At 42.6% G+C, this 15,925-nt stretch overlaps 2 protein-coding genes and 1 pseudogene across 5 annotated transcripts; 1 reads left to right on the forward strand and 2 right to left on the reverse strand.

The window, feature by feature from the left end:
* Positions 1-474: 474 nt before the first annotated feature.
* On the forward strand, positions 475-8,940 carry tor2a (torsin family 2, member A). 3 transcript variants are annotated; one of them, XM_086075347.1, is made up of 6 exons: positions 475-690; positions 1,396-1,661; positions 2,801-2,976; positions 3,120-3,247; positions 3,382-3,658; positions 7,144-8,940. In XM_086075347.1, exons 1-5 carry the CDS (start codon positions 576-578, stop codon positions 3,639-3,641), a joined length of 945 nt encoding a protein of 314 aa, XP_085931473.1. In that variant the 5' UTR covers positions 475-575; the 3' UTR covers positions 3,642-3,658; positions 7,144-8,940. The 3 variants fall into 3 exon arrangements, with proteins under 3 accessions (XP_085931473.1, XP_085931472.1, XP_085931474.1); XM_086075346.1 differs by lacking the exon at positions 7,144-8,940 and having other exon boundaries at positions 3,382-4,508; XM_086075348.1 differs by lacking the exon at positions 7,144-8,940 and having other exon boundaries at positions 3,397-4,508.
* On the reverse strand, positions 6,698-10,564 carry ptrh1 (peptidyl-tRNA hydrolase 1 homolog). Its single transcript, XM_086075365.1, has 5 exons — positions 10,075-10,564; positions 8,713-8,926; positions 8,546-8,645; positions 7,453-7,498; positions 6,698-7,371 (listed from the first exon to the last, which is right to left on the reverse strand). The coding sequence occupies exons 1-5, from the start codon at positions 10,258-10,260 to the stop codon at positions 7,126-7,128; spliced, it is 792 nt and encodes a 263-aa protein (XP_085931491.1). The 5' UTR covers positions 10,261-10,564; the 3' UTR covers positions 6,698-7,125.
* Positions 10,565-11,350: 786 nt separating this feature from the next.
* LOC147173249 (natterin-3 pseudogene) lies at positions 11,351-15,636 on the reverse strand (annotated as a pseudogene). The gene is made up of 5 exons (XR_015094819.1): positions 15,606-15,636; positions 15,056-15,178; positions 14,612-14,708; positions 13,524-14,008; positions 11,351-11,992 (listed from the first exon to the last, which is right to left on the reverse strand). The product of XR_015094819.1 is annotated as a natterin-3 pseudogene (transcript).
* Positions 15,637-15,925: the final 289 nt, after the last annotated feature.

Genomic DNA, 15,925 nt, shown 5'->3' on the forward strand with positions numbered 1-15,925 from the left:
ATCAGAGAAGGTCTTGAATCCACTACCTTTCATTAAGTGGGCATTTGCTCCATTCCTCCGCAACAATGCATTTATTAAATAGTCCTGCGCAGAAAAGATCATTTCATCCATAACATTAACATGATCACTTGGCTGTTTTACCATGTTAATAAATATTATTTGTCAGTAATAGTCAATATAATGCATATTGCATATTGACACTTTCAAAACGTCGGATTTTATGGACATCTCAGGTCAGGCCACCGTTATCGTACTTCAAAAGAAAAAAATGCAAAAATTTGGAGAATGCGGGCATCGATCCCGCTACTTCTCGCATGCTAAGCGAGCGCTCTACCATTTGAGCTAATTCCCCGACAGGACCTGAAAGAGCGGGTTGGCCTTGTTATAATTAAACTTAGAGTGGACGTCGTAATGATGTCACAATCTTGCGTGCTGGCCATGTGACATGACGTCATCCAGGAAGTCAAACAACTGGACGCGCTGGCTGGCTGGCTGGCTGGCTGGCTACTGTCAGTAGCTGGGCACGCAAATGGCGTGGGGCTCTGGCTAAAACTAAACTCCCAAACAAACGGAAAATGTTTACTCTTTTGCTGCTTTTGTATGTTTGCGCGCCGGCCCTCTGCGTGTTCCAGACATTATATTGCTCCATCGCCGACAGCTGCGACTGCGACTTTAGACCCAACGTCAGAGGTAGAGAAGCGCTTCCGGGGTTAGCTTAGCCGGGTAAAGCTATTGGATTTGTGTGTGTGTGGAAGAGAGCGAGCTAACCTTGCTAATACGTAAAATTGTTAAGGACACATGCCCACAAAGGTGCAAAAGTACAAATAATGGACAAATGGGAGCTGCTTTAAGAGGCTGCCAGCTAGTGCCTCTGTATTATTTTGGCAACAATGAACCATGATGAAGTGAGTTGAAGAGTTTCATCTCGAAAAAGTAGTTCTCCCCTGCAACATTTTCCCGTTTTCTGACACGGCATGAAAATCATGTTTATGGAACAAATAATAGTCAATTTGATAGATTACAAAATCAAAAGTTGTTTTCAGCCGTTTCAAAATGAAATGTGAAATGTATTGGACACATTGTTTAAGGACGATCATTTCTCATGGGTTTACTGTTTAATGACAAATGACTAATATAGAGTTTCTTTGGCAAAACCAATGGCAATTATTTTAAAAAGGGCTAAAATCGGTCAACGGATGAATCGGTTGGACTCTAAAAAAATTCAAAGGTCTTAAATGTCTTCTGATAACCTTGATACAGCTGATAAATCGAAAAGGGGTGAAGAAATAAAAGTAATGATAATAATGAATCAACGCAACATCGATGAGATGTTTTCCATGTTGAAATATTGCTGTATTAGTAAATCTAAGACCTGAATGCCACTTTGTGTGTCAGAGTTGGAGTGGGACCTGTACAAGAATGTGTATGGGCAGCACCTGGCCCAGGAAGTGTTCTCCGAGGAGGTGGCGCGCTTCGTGGCCGACAAGGCGCCCGAGAGGCCGCTGGTGCTGTCCCTTCACGGCTCGTCGGGCACGGGCAAGACGCTGGTCGTCGGCATGCTGGCGCGGCACCTGTACGGCTCGGCCATGAGCAGCCCCTTCGTCCACCAGTTCATCCCCACGTTGCATTTCCCCGCCGGCGGACACGTGCAGCTGCAGCGGGTAGGAAGATGACTTCACATTTTTTTGCTTTCGAGGCAATTGTGAGTACACGGTTGACAACAAAATTGGATAAATATTTGATGTTCTCCTCTTTTATTGGAAATGTAACAATTTATATTGATTGCAAAATGTTTTAACTAAAGTGCATAGGAAGTTAAGTGTGTTAATTGTGGTTACTAATAATATATTTTTATTTTTATTTCATAAACTAAATACATTTTAAACAAATAATAATAATTTGAATGTCCACTTACAATATAACAAATTAATTTAAGTCATTTTAGCATGTTTAAATTTACATTCATATATTAAATAGTCATTTTATTAGCAAAGTCTTTTAAACTAATTTAAATGAAAATTGAATTTTTTTTACCAAATGAATTCAAATTATACATTTTAAAAAATTCATATTCATTTGGTTAAGTAATTTTATAAAAACAAATGTACATTTAAAAATTACATGATCACATTTATGTATATAAGCTATTTTAACCTATATAAATGTACATTTTAAAATTGTAACTTTTTTTTAAGTGAGACTCCATTTAACTATTTTTTTGTCATTTTGGATATATATTTCACTGTGGTTATACTAATATAAATTAAAGCAAAGGTAATTAATGCTAACATTGCATTAATGCAAATATGTTTAAAAATGGGGTACGTAATTTCAACGTTTTTAAATGCGCAAACACAGTTGTAAATTTAAACTAATAACTAATTGAAATTTATCATAAATAAATTACAATTAAATGTTTCAACTAATTTAAATGTGCATTTAAAAATTGAACAGATTTCAATGATCATTTTTTGAATAAGCAAATTTTATTTCAACTTAAAATATTATGTTGGATATGCGAATATAAATTAAATAACATTATTTAAATGGTTTTTTTTTCATATAAATTGTAATTAAAAAAATACATGATTTTAAACTACAGTATATGTTTTTAAATTCACCATGATATAAATTAAATTGTTCTTCAGAAATGTTCACTATTGTGGTTGTAGTTTGTGGCGATTATATGTTCTGAGTTACAAATGACAATTTTAAGTTGGCAAAAAATGACTTCAATAAAATAATTGCAATAAAAGTTTAAAAGAGACATCAAATGCGTGTGTGGGCTGTTGTTGTCCAGGAGCAGCTGAAATCTTGGGTCCAGGGCAACTTGACCGAGTGCGCCCACTCCGTCTTCATCTTCGACGAGATGGACAAAATGGCGCCCGGGCTACTGGACGTTCTGGAGCCTTTCCTGGGCACCTCCCACGTGGTCTTTCAAACCAACTACCGCAAGGCCATCTACATCTTCATCAGGTGACCGCTCACCGTCTTCAGTGGCAATAAACGCTCTCGCCACCCATTTAATGTAGTAAAGGGCCACTTGTTGCTAGGCAGAATTGGTGGCCGGGTAGATTGTGTTAGAAAAAGGTTTGATTTGTGTGTTTGTGTGTGCATAGCATAACGGGCGAGGAGGTGATCAACAAGGCGGCCCTGGAGCAACGTGAGGCCGGGCGGGACCGGGACGAGATGACGTCGGCCGAGCTGCAGGACGCCATCGCTCAGACCGTCTACGGCAATCCAACCAGTGAGAGACGCCATTTTGTTTGTTTGTTTCTTGAATACGGGGGGCTTTCCGGATCAATCATAATTTTGTCAGTATGCTTTGAAATGATGAGACGTGAGCAAACGACTTTTTCCTCGAATATGTCAACGGACCAGTGTACTTCGTACCAGGTGGCTTCTACAACTCCTCCATCATCCGTCAGAAGCTGGTGACCGCCTTCGTGCCCTTCCTGCCGCTCTGCCGGCGCCACGTGGAGCGATGCGCGCGAGCCCAGCTGTGCCAGCGCGGCGCCTGCAGCCGGCACGACGTGGCGCGGGCCGTGGCGGCCGGCATGACGTACAAACCGTCGCCGGGACACTACTTTTCCACCAGCGGCTGCAAAAGCGTGCCGGCCAAGATCGACTTCTTGTTGTGACGGCCGATACCGCACAGGTTTGGAGCACCGCGTTCCCCCCCCCTGGGGACTCCCGGTTTTATTTTATTTATTTTTAAACATCACAAATTAGTACTAAAAGAGAAAATAAGACATTTTTAGTCCTACTTGTGAGAAAATGTGTCAGGACGCAGGAAGTCCAAGATGTTTCGACAGCTACAACTTGAAGTATCTTTTTGAAAAGCCAGAAATGTGGCATTTTTCAGCTTTTTGTTTTGTTTTGAGGATTGCATATTTTTGTTACAAAAGGAAAGGAACACCTCTGGAGAAAATGATTTCATTTTTCCTAAACATGCAGTATTGTGTACATAACGCAACTAATATGGAAAATATCACCATGTGGACACTTTATTAAGTACGCCATGTAATGATATTCATTACAAAAAAATATATATTGGTGCCTTTTCAAAAATGTTCAGTTTTTCCAATTGTACTGTATCACACTACACTGATTGCTGTTCCTAATCTTTTGGCCACTCTATAGAGACGAGAGGATCAAATTATTAGGAACAGCCCAAAAAAAAAAAAAGTTCATAAACGTTCTGTTCCGTTCCCGTCTTCAATTCCGCTTATTTGGGGTCGGGTCGCGGGGGCAGCAGCTTTAGCAGGGAAGCCCAGACTTCCCTCTCCCTCTTCCTCTTCCCAGCCACTTCAGCCACCTCCTCCGACGGGATCCCAAGGCGTTCCCAGGCCGGTCGAGAGACGTAGTCTCTCCAGCGTGTCATGGGTCGTCCCCGGGGCCTCCCGCCGGTAGGACATGCCCGGCCGGGGTTGGCGTCCAGGAGGCATCCGAACCAGATGCCCGAGCCACCTCAACTGGTTCCTCTCAACGCGGAGGAGTTCATAAACGTATATTTGCATATTTTCATCAAATGGAAAAACAGCAGTTTGTGTTTTATTTTGGCGGGGCGGTGAAGCAAGCTTGAAATGCTTTAAGACGAGGCCACCAGATGGCGCCCTATTAACCACTTAGAAAATCACAGTACTGTGTTGGGTTCTGTTTTTGTATGAAGATAAGAATTGTGTAGCGGAGGTGTTGTGTACTGCGGTTGTGTCGATCTGTAGTGTTGGTGTGTAGTAGTTGTGTATTTGTGTTAAGTTGTGTAGGTAGTCGCTACACCCTCACTGCCTCCCCCCATCTGAACTACATCCCGTTCCAATTAATACAAAAATCTTTGTCCTAATCTCCATTTTCCCTCCCCTGCTCCCCGCCAGTCCCTCCCGCCTTCCACATCTGTGAGGACAAACACCCCCCCTCCCTTTTTTTTTTTTCTCTCTTCCTTGTGGCTTAGCTTCTTTGACGTGCAAATTTGCTACTGATGCTTGTCATGGCGGGGGTCACAAGGGAGGTCTGAAAAGACCCCTGGACACAAAAAGAGTCCGGCAATCCTTTGTGTGTTGACATTTTGGGAAAATTTTGTTTCAAAGCGGCCATTTTAAGGTGATTCTCTCACTTAAGGAATTGTGACAATTAAGCACCCAAAGCAAGTTTCACTTAGCAAAATAAAATGTTGCTGCAATTTCTGTCATGAGGAGACCCACCCAAAAAGAAGAAGCCATGCCCAGAAATGCAAAATAAGTCAGCCATTTTGGTTTGAAGTGAAAGAAGAAAATTTCAGCCCTCAGTCTCAAGAAACTGTTCCTGAAAACACACACACACGAGGTCGGCCATTTTGATTTGTTGCGATTTTACAGTGACATCTCGAGGTTCTCAGGGTTTAACTTGGTCAGTCTCCATGACGACGGGAGAACAAAGCGGGTGGGATAGTTTGATGGAGGACATGGGATGACACCATGAAGTGTGTGTGTGTGTGGGGGGGGGGGGGGGGGGTCTCAGAAGCAAAGTCAGTTTGACCTTGGCCTTTGCGTGGGGATCACATGGGTGGCGAAGACAAAGGCCTCCTGGCACGACCCAACACTCTTGATTGACGAACCCGTTCTAATTCAATAACCTGATCAAAAAAAATAGTTATTACAAAGTTCTGCTGCTAAAATACGCACTTTTTTTTTTTCTAATGTCACCTCTTGTGTGCCTCTGGAACCCCTCAAAGGGATGAAAATGATACATTCCTCAAGAATTATGCTAATTTTTAATCCCCCGAGAAAAGAGCACAGTGGCTGTAACAAATTTACTCACCCGTCATTCTTTAGTCCTACATAAGTTTATTCCAAAGACAAATTACAAGCATAAAAGAAGAAAAAAAAAGCCTTATATTAGTTTTGCATGCAAAAAGTGAAGTAAAATCGAGTAGAATGGAAAAAGTGCGATTAAAGCAAGGCGCGTGCACGCGGCCGTGCAAAGGAGTGGGGGCTGTCGTGCACGAGCGGCCAGCAACAGATGTCCACGCACAATTCTCGCGTTGGCTTTGAGAACATTTCCACGAGAATTGCGTTTGGACAATCAGCCGCGAGAGCCCACAGGACGAGAAGAACATGCAGGAAGCCCAGTCGACTCATTCCGAATGAAAAAAAAAAAAATACAAATCAAAAAGTAAATGTTCCGGTCCGACCTTGCCGACGCGATACGCTTTCTTTTCCCGCCGTCCGCAGCCCTCAGGCGGGCTCGAGTCTCAGTTGGAAGTCGGTCCTCGATCCGAATGGGTCTCTTGACACCGCGGCGGCAAACCCGCCGACACTCGGGTCCTGCTCGTGAGTAGTACCGGACCAGTCCGAGCATGGTACTCCTCACGTTTCTGCCGCACACGCGATATGGGGGGTGATAAATGGTCGTTGTGGTTGGTGTGAGGGGAGAAGTGATGCGTGGGGGGGGGTGGAGGGTGGGTGGGGTCGACGTCGACCCTCTTAAAGACACAACAGTTGACAGACACGGCACCATGCTTTCTTCAGTGTGACGTCACCCAACTGATGATCAGCAAAAAGAACAAGCAGCTGAGGCGAGTTGCGAAGTTTCAGAATATTTACAGCTAAAACGCTTAAAATAGTCAAAGGACCCCCCCTAAAACCTATTTTTAACTCTTAACGTATTTATTCACCTATAGCTTCTTAAAAGTTAATTGAGATGAAAAATACACAAAAGATCATTTTTTGTCCAACATTTATTGAAAATATATTTTTAAATTCAGCACCTTTTTCTTTCAACAAAATGGATGTTGTCAGTATTGTGGTGGCGTTTCTCTCTCTCCATAAAGTAGCACGTGATTGTAAAGTACACAGCATATGAAATCCTAACAAAGGTTATATGTGAGTGTTGGGACATCACCTCATGTTAAGCTCTGACTTTATTTTGGTAAGTGGCCACTTCCTGTTGGCGGATCTTCAACAGTTTCATGAATATATAAATTTATCACTTGTGACTGCTGTAGCCAGCATAGCTTGACATTTGTTGGGAAAAAAACATTGGGGCAAATGTTCTGTTCAAGATAGTCGTAGATGTCAAGTCATTGTCAATTTGTGTTTCATTCGGTTGCTCTTTAGCTTCAGATGCTAAATAGCTAGCCACCTTATGCTATGTATGTATCTGTAGAGGTTCCATGTTGGCCACTTTGGCTTGTGTGCCCCCTGCTGGCGAGGAGGATGAGGAGCAGCTTTCTTCTTCTTGGTCTTGGAGCTGAGCCATCAGGATGTCAACACTCTGAACCAGAACCGAGTCCAGAGCGTTCCGCTCCTCGGCACCGAAGCGGCCCAGGACGTGGCGCTCCACGGAAATCTTCCCCGCCGGGCGCCCGATGCCCACCCATAGCCTGAGCATCACCTGAGGACGGGGACGAGAACAAAAAGGACGGAACCAAGTGAGATCGTAGCTAGAGCGACCCGTAAGAAAATAATGACTCACGTCTGTGCGAAGGCAGTCCATGCAGGACCGGACGCCGTTGTGACCTCTGTTCAGGGGAAGAACCAATCAGTTTTTCCACACAAAATAGACAATAAATCTTAACATGACCAAATACCTTTTCACATTCAATGTAGACATTAATGGCTGTGTTGAGTCATTTTGAGGGGACAACTCATTTACTAAATAATACAATTAAATAATTGCGGGAATGCTGGAAGTACAGGACTCGCACAATTTAACGTTAAATATCAACTTTTCATTTTCAATTGGATTGACGTTGAAGTCCCACTTTCCACGCCCACTTCCATACATACGACTGACCATCATTGCCAGCTGTCTTTGCTCAGTGGCACACTTGGTAAATTGCATTGTCCACTAACCAGGAGGTCACGGGTTCGAATCCCACCTCCCACTGTACATTGCAAATATATCCATGACAATTATGCTGAGGGATATAAATGTATTCCCACTGACTATCATGAGTTCCAGTTTTCCATCTAAATGAATGGAGGGTACTGCATGCCTAGGTGTCGCTATTGAGTGGATTTCTTTTTTGCATTCATTTATTATCATTTGTTCCATTTTTCCATCTAAATGAATGGAGGGTACTTTCAGATAACACTTTTTCATATAAATTTCAACATGCTTCAAAAATTCACGCCTCACGGTTTCAAGTGTTCTTTTTATTAATTTATCTTTCAACTACAATTAATACTTTCATTCAGTTTTAACATTCAGCATAATTAGCATTCTGATCACAGCATTCCCACGCAATTTCTGCAGAAATTGCACTTAGTCTAGTTAAAGCGATACATGCTTTATAAAGAAAGTTGAGTTGAAAATAGTAGAATATAAACAAATTCCAATATTATGGGAAAGTTGTAATATAACCATTTTTTAATAATAAAAAGGCATACTTTTGAAAATAATGCCATATTTTTAGTCACTATGTTGATTTTTTTTTAAGAATCAAGTTTATGTTATGTAAGCTTATGTGGGCAAAAGTATGTCAACTGTTAAACAGTCATTTCATTTGTTCATTTGTTAAAGAAGTGACTTTTTTTTGTAATCAAAAACGATTTTCGGGACCAACCTGGCGCTTCCCCCGTGTTTGATGGCGACCTTTCCTAAAGGTCTATCCATGTCGTCGTGGACCAGCAGGATGTCCTCAGGTCGGATGCCATACTTGCTGGCTAAACAGAGGGGGAACACGTTACAGTCCGCTCGCATCGGGCTGCTCCGCCGCGGCGGCTTTGTTACCCGCTTTGGCCACCGCCACGCCGTTGATGTTCATCAGCACGCGGGGGCGCAGCAGCACCAGGCGGCGTGCGTCCGCCACCAGCACCTCGCCGCAAAGCTGCCTGTCGCTACGCCAACGCTCACCCAGGCCCAGATGGGCAGCCAGCGCGCCCACCACCGCCATGCCCACGCTGTGCCGGGTGCCCTCCATGCCCGGGTTACCCAGGCCCACCACCTGAAGTGCACCGAACGAAGAATTGATCAGTGAATATTTCGGGGGGGGGAAAAGGCTGCATTGGGAAGTGGTGACATTTTGTGAGAATTGAGAAATGTTTTAAAAGTTATTATACAATAAGTGTATTATTAATTTATTGGGGGGGGGGGGGGTAATAATATAGTATTAACAAGATAAGTCATTTAGGTTTTGTTTTTTTAAGGGAAGTACGGGAAATTTGCAACTTTACTGTGTTTCAACAATGTTGTACCCCCGCTCACAATCTTTTCTATTTTTTTTTTCTACGTTCCATTAGGAGCCAAATGACGCAAGGCATCTTTCCAGAAGCATCCAGAGAGGTTCGCTCCTGGCACCCATGCGGCCTCCGCCAAGGCAGGCACCATTGTATCCATTGTCGTGGTTGCTGTGTGTGTTTCTTTGTGTATTTGTTGTGTGTGATAAATGAACTCTTATCATTGTGTGACTCGCACAAAATGTTATTCTGCACACAAATCCGTGCTACTTATGAATAGTATCCTCATTTATTTGTCCTTCTAAAACTTCCACCTTACTCGTCCTGTGTCCAAATGATTCTTTGCTTCCTCAGTACAACTTGGATATATGGTTTAGAAATATATTTCAGTTGTAACTTCATGTGCAGAAAAGTTTTTTTTATTTTTAAGAATCGAGTCACACTTTTATGAGAAGAGAAGTCATTTTTTTGTGTGTGTAAATAGTATTTTATAGTCATAAACTTATGAGAAACATAAGAATGAATGAAAAGAATAAAAGAGTGTTATTAGATATTCCGGTTCTTATACTTAACATTTTTTAAATGATCAAGTGTCACGTTCTGCATTTCAACATTTCTGGGTTGTCTTGAGCCCACATACATTGCAAGCGGGGTAAACATGCTAATTAAACGAAGTGAGGTTATGAAGTTTATGCCGATTGGCAAGCAGTCTCTGCTTTTAAAGAACAGAAGTCTTCATTTATGCTTTTTGACATTTGGCTGAACAAAACGCTCAGGCAATTATTTAAAAGACCACTTTTCGAGCGGAGTTTCGTTCTGACTGAGAATTATGCGTGTTATTGTGTTTGATTTCATCCCAATGTGGAGTTTTGGGGCGACATCGGACAGAAGACACAAGACACATCTCCAAACTTACCATCCTTCGTCGACCTCGAGTGTGCGCTTGTGTTTCGGAGCTCATCGCCGCCGCGATCGGCTCGCGCAGCCAAAGCCGGCTGACAGTTCTCGTCAAAAAACGTTGCATGGTCAGAAAGTATCGGCGTGGCTGGCGCAAAGTGAAACAAAGGCACGTAAATATGCCAACGAGCAAGCGCTTTATCATTCGGCCGATGACAAAGTCGAATAAAAGACGTCGAACGTTAGCAAAAACATCATTTTGGTTTAACAGTGTGACTGTTTTGACCCCTTGTCCGGTTAGCAACCAAGGGTTAGCATGTCGTTTCTTTGCTGGCTACTTCGATTAAACTTTCCAACAAACAATAATCGAGCGACTTTGAGCTGCGAGAAGCCAAGACAACATGTGGCTAGTGAAATATATTTGGAATATTACATGAGCAATATTTATATATTAAATTATATTCGCGAAAAGTCTCGTTTTGTGTTGCTGCCTCGTTTTCTTCTTCGTCAATAAATACGAGCCTGCTTTCGTTCTACTAGCACACCGCGACACCTGGCGTGGCGACCTGAGAACTACAACATCTCAATGCAATGAGCTGCGTAAAACATTGACGTCTTGCAGAAGCAAATAATGCTGACGTATTCACAGCAGTTCGGTTATTCAGGGACATTCAAACCCAAATCGCGAACTTCCTGTGCTGCAGCAGAGCTTCCTGCGACTTTTTGTTGTGGGTCGACTCAGGGTGGACATGCTTACCAAATTTCACGTTGCTAAGCGAAACTGTCGCAATTTTCAAATGAAATTCATTCCAAATGAAACAAAAATAAAGATGTGCTACTACATGATAAATAGTTGAAACTTATGAGAGCATGTCACAATATTATAAGCAACAACTTTACAACTTTTCAGGAATAAATTGTAATTTAATTTTATGGGAACTAAAACATTTAAATTCCAAAACAATAATGTGATATTATGAGATAAAAGCTCAACATTATCTTAATTTTTTATTGTATTGTTATAATAATGTAACAAGAATAAAATCAAAATATTACAAGAGAAATCTGCACAAGTGTATAATATTACGTCCAAAATATGTTTTAGCATAAATGGAGCAAGTCCCGTTAACATGAACGTTTTTTTAATTGTAAGTTGATAAACAACAAACCGTATCAAAAGTTCAATACAACTGAACTTTTCGATAGTGATTCATTGACCACTAGAGGGAGCTCGCCCACCACACTTTGGCCTAAACACAACACAAGCACCACACAGGCACATTCGTGAAAAGATTTTATTTTTTCAAGAAGTGGCACGGCGCGGCGTCGGCCACGGGCTGGCATCGCTCCACCACGGCGTCGATCTCGCCCACGCTGACGCCGTCGTAGGTGCCCGCGATTGAGGTCCAGCGCGTGTCCCCGTCGTGGTTGGTGCGACTCAGCCGCGCCGTGAAGGGGATGTCGGCCCGGGTCTTGCGTCCGTCCATCCTGACGGCGCACGAGAAGTTGGGCGGCACCAGGAGCTCCACGCCGACCGAGTGGCTGAGCGCCTCCCGCAGGCTCGTCCCCTCCGAGAAGGTGAGCGTCTGCTCCTCGGTGAAGTCCACGTTGCCGGGCCCCAGGACGGGCACCTTGGCCCTCATGGTGGACACGGAGCCGTTGCGGGTCTCCCGGCCGGTGTCCCAGGTCTTCTCGCTGGCGCTGGTCTTGTCCAGCGTCACCGTCTTGCGCACGGCGTGGCACTCCAGGTTGGTGACTTTGGCCATCTTGAGGGTCTCGGGCGCTTGGTGGAAAAGCTCCATCCGGTCCACGGCGTAGTCCACGTGCGAGATGTGCTGGCTGTACACGTCGGGGTTGACCCGCAGGACCTGGTAGCTCTTGTACCAGTACTCGTCGCCCTCCCACGGAAGGAAGAAGGCCTCGTGCTGGCTCACCACCTTCGCACAAAATCAACTTGGCATCATTTCAAAAACGCGTCTTCAATTTTGGTCAAGATTAGGTTATGTTTTTTTGTTTGTTTTTTTAAAAAGAAAAATTTAGTCATGAGTGAGTCACATTTCAACATGCTAAATTTTAAATTATAACGTGTTAGGATTATTATTTTATCGTGTTTCATGTCAAAATGGGACAAATTTCACGTTCAAATTCGATAACTTTCCTCGTTATGACGTGATAAGTTTCACATTTTAACTTGACAACCAGAGGTGGCAGATCCAGGTCCAGAAAGTAAAAACCCTGCCACAGTTTGGCTTTAGCCTCAGGTGTTAGCTTGTTAGCTTGTTAGCTAGCTCCCTAGCTCCCTAGCTCCCTAGCTCCCTAGCTCCCTAGCTCCCGAGCCCCCTAGTGTCATGTTTTGGATTCTGTTTTCCTTGTGTGTCTCCCTTGGTCTTGTTAAGTGTGTAATCCCGCCCTTCCTCGTGCCAACCAATCAGTGCCCTCAGCCACTTGTGTCTTGCCCCAGGTGTGTCTTGTTGTGTCGTTAGTGTCTGTGTATTTAGTCTGCTGTCTCCCCTCTTTCTGTGTCGGTTCATTGTTTTTCCACCGTGTCATGCTGCCTGTTTTTGCATTGGTGTCCTCACCATGTTTTGGTTCATGTTTTGGTTCTAGTTTTGGTTTATCTTGCAATTTGGAAGATCACCTTTTGTTCGTAGTAATTAAAATCCTTTTTTTTTTTATTGAACCTCTGCCTCCTCGCCGTGTCTTCCCGCATTTGGGTCCTCAAGCTCCCCCATCCTGACACCTAGCAAGTAAACGAGCACCATGGGAGCTAGCTAGCTAGCTTGCTAACACCTGAGGCTAAAGCCAAACTGTGGCAGGGTTTTTACTTTCTGGGCCTGAATTTGCCACCTCTGGTAATGTTGGACAGTTCCGGCAGTCCTTGCCGTATGAAAGTTTTATAGTGAAGTCGTTTATAATGCATCTACTGTTCTTTTTTTTTATTTCAGTTCTGTCGTCAGTATGAAGACTTCAGTATTTATCCATTTTTGTAGTTGTGGGTGTATGAATGATAGTTTCAGCAGTTTGTGTGTGTTTTCATAGTGCTTTTTACTTTGGATGAATTTATGTAATTTTATTTTTTTTACAGTTTATAGCTTTAGCCACTAGTGCTAGCTAGCCGGTAAATGAGCACCATGGGAGCTAGCTAGGGAGCTAGCTAACTAGCACCTGAGGCTAAAGCCAAACTGTGGCAGGGTTTTTTCATTTTCTGGACCTGGATTTGACACCTTTGTTGATAACTTTCACATAATATTAAAAAAAATATCACGTTCCAATTGATAATGGTTATAATGTAATAGATTTTATGGTAATGTGATACATTTCGTGTTAGATTTTATGTTTTAGCGTGATAGATTTCACATTTTAACGTGATAACTTTCACATTATAAAAAAAAAGAAAAAAGTCACGTTCCAATTGATAAGATTCATGTTGTAACGACTGTAATGTCATCAATCGCTGCAGGTGCCCACCTTGCCGAGGCCGTACTTGTTCTTGCCCACGAAGATGTCGACGCCTCGGCACGTCCTGACGGCGTGCGATGGCACCGAGCCGTACGAGTCCTCCTTCCACTCCAGGAACTCAAAGTGGTCCACGTTGACCAGCACGTGGAAGGCGGTGGACGCGTATTCCTTGTCGGCGTACGGGTAGCGGCAGGCGTCGCCCGTGAAGAAGCCCGCCTCGCACTTCACCTTGCACACGTAGTCGGTGCGCTCGGCGTAGCCGTTGAAGATGGCCACCGCCCCGTCGGGCAGGGAGCCGTTCCACGGGACCCACCTGAGGTTGGCGTGCTCGCCAAAGTCGGCCGTGGACCAGGAGGAGGAGGAGGAGGAGGAGGAGGAGGAGGAGGAGGAGGAGGAGGAGGAGGAGGAGGAGGAGCCTGGGCCTTGGGGGGCGGGGTCACGGACTGCTTCCAGGGGCGGGACCACCTCCCCCAGGGCCTCGTTCAGCCGCGCTTCTTCTCACACACAGACACACAAAAACTTTTTGCCAATTTCACCGACAGGTTTATTTGTAGAATTTATATTTCTGCATTTTTTTTCAAAATTGAATATTTTTTCTGAACACACTTATATTTTTCAAGAACCGTCATTATTTTTACTTTTTGAAGAACATTAAGAAAATTGTATCTTTTTTTAAGAATAAAGTTGATTTGTCAAAAATGAAGTAGAACTTTTTTTCTCCTCAAACTAATATTTGTTCTGATTTGAGTCATTTTTTTCAATACAACTTGTGCTGTTCAAAAATAGGCCCCTCCCTCATTTGCCCCAAGAAAATTGCATTAGTCAAAAAGTCAACTGAAAAATGTTATTGCATTTTTTCCAGGAATTTATATTCATTTTATATCAAAGTTATATTTTTTTATAAAGAATTTCGGATTTTTCCTAGAACTAAATTTGTCTTTTTAAAGAAGAATAAACTCTTTTTTTTTTTTTTTTTTTTTTTTTTTTTTTTTTTAATTATTATCATTGTCCTAAGAGGATTTAAAGTAGTTTTTTTTTCCGGTCAGGGAAAAAACACACACACACAAAAAATTGGGTCTGGTGTTAGTGTGACTCACTGGTCTGGCGCGGGGCATCAATCGGGTCCGACTGCAGCGTTGAGCTGCAGAACTGGAGCAGAAGCAGCGACACCACAGCAACAAGACACATTCTCATCTGCAAAAGTCTTTATCTTATTACAGAAATTGAAAAAAAAAACAAGATGTAATCTTTAGAGAATGAATACTTATTTTTAAATAATAAAGTACATAATGTAATGAAATCAGCTTGTATTTTTTGTTGTCGTTTTTTTGACAAGAAGAAACTTGTGTCTAAAACTTTATTTTTTTCAAGATTCTTCAAAAAAAAAGTGTATTTAGCGTTTCAAAGTAGGATTTTTTTTGTCAGCAAAGCATGCAGTTCTTCTGTAAGTCTCCAGAGGGCAGCAAAGTCGAGCCCAAACGTGTAAAACGCAGGAGATTTTTTGTTTTTAAATCGTTTTGTTGTTTTTTGTGGAGCTTTACCTTGTTGATAGGTTGCTTGTTCACCGCGCTGGTCTCGACGCTTGGCGCGCGCGAACGCCGTTTTAACGCCTCCGAGCTGACCTTCGACCCCAATAAAGAAGACGAGACAAGGCCAGACTCTTCCTGCACTTTGAATGGTCACATCAATGGCAATCTCAAGCTTGTTTAAAAACCTTAACCATGCCATCAATTCCTAACACTGGCTTGAAAGCCAATATTTCCTTGAAACCTTACTTTGGAACCCTGGCTTGAATCCCAACCTCAAAAATCATAACCCTTGTTTGAAACACTAATTTGAACTCTAACTCTAGTCTGAAACCCTACTTTGAAACCCTAAACCTAGTTTGAAACCCTACTTAAAAAACTTCACCCTAGTTCGAAACCCGACTCTGACATCCTAGCCCAAGTTTGAAACCTCCTTTCAAACCCTAAACCTAGTTTGAAACTTGGAAGCCGTAACTTTGATTTCAAAACCTCAAAGCCCAGTCTTGACTTGAAATCTACTTTGAAACCATAACGCTTGTTTCAAACCCTAATTTGAAAGTCTCACCTGGAACCAAATCTGACATGAAGTAAACCCTCCTCGCCAGTAGTTGGCGCCATACTGCAGCAATTTTTTTTCTTTCTTCCTTAAAGAGCTCAGTATTGTTCATTCGGTAATGTCATCATCATTGCTCTTTATTATTATTATTTTTAATATATATATATAAAAAAAAATATTTAATAATTTTTTTTTTTTTTACTGCAGCAATTTGACACATCTGCAAATCATCATATGTGGCACTTTGGTCCTTCATACGCCATGACAGTTTAATTTTTTTTATTTTTAACTGAAGGTTCGAAATGAGAGTGAATGCGTTCTGGGTGGTT

This window comes from Leptonotus elevatus, chromosome 5, assembly GCF_054856555.1.
Source record: "Leptonotus elevatus isolate MCC_2025b chromosome 5, RoL_Lele_1.0, whole genome shotgun sequence".
Taxonomy (NCBI): Eukaryota; Metazoa; Chordata; class Actinopteri; order Syngnathiformes; family Syngnathidae; genus Leptonotus; species Leptonotus elevatus.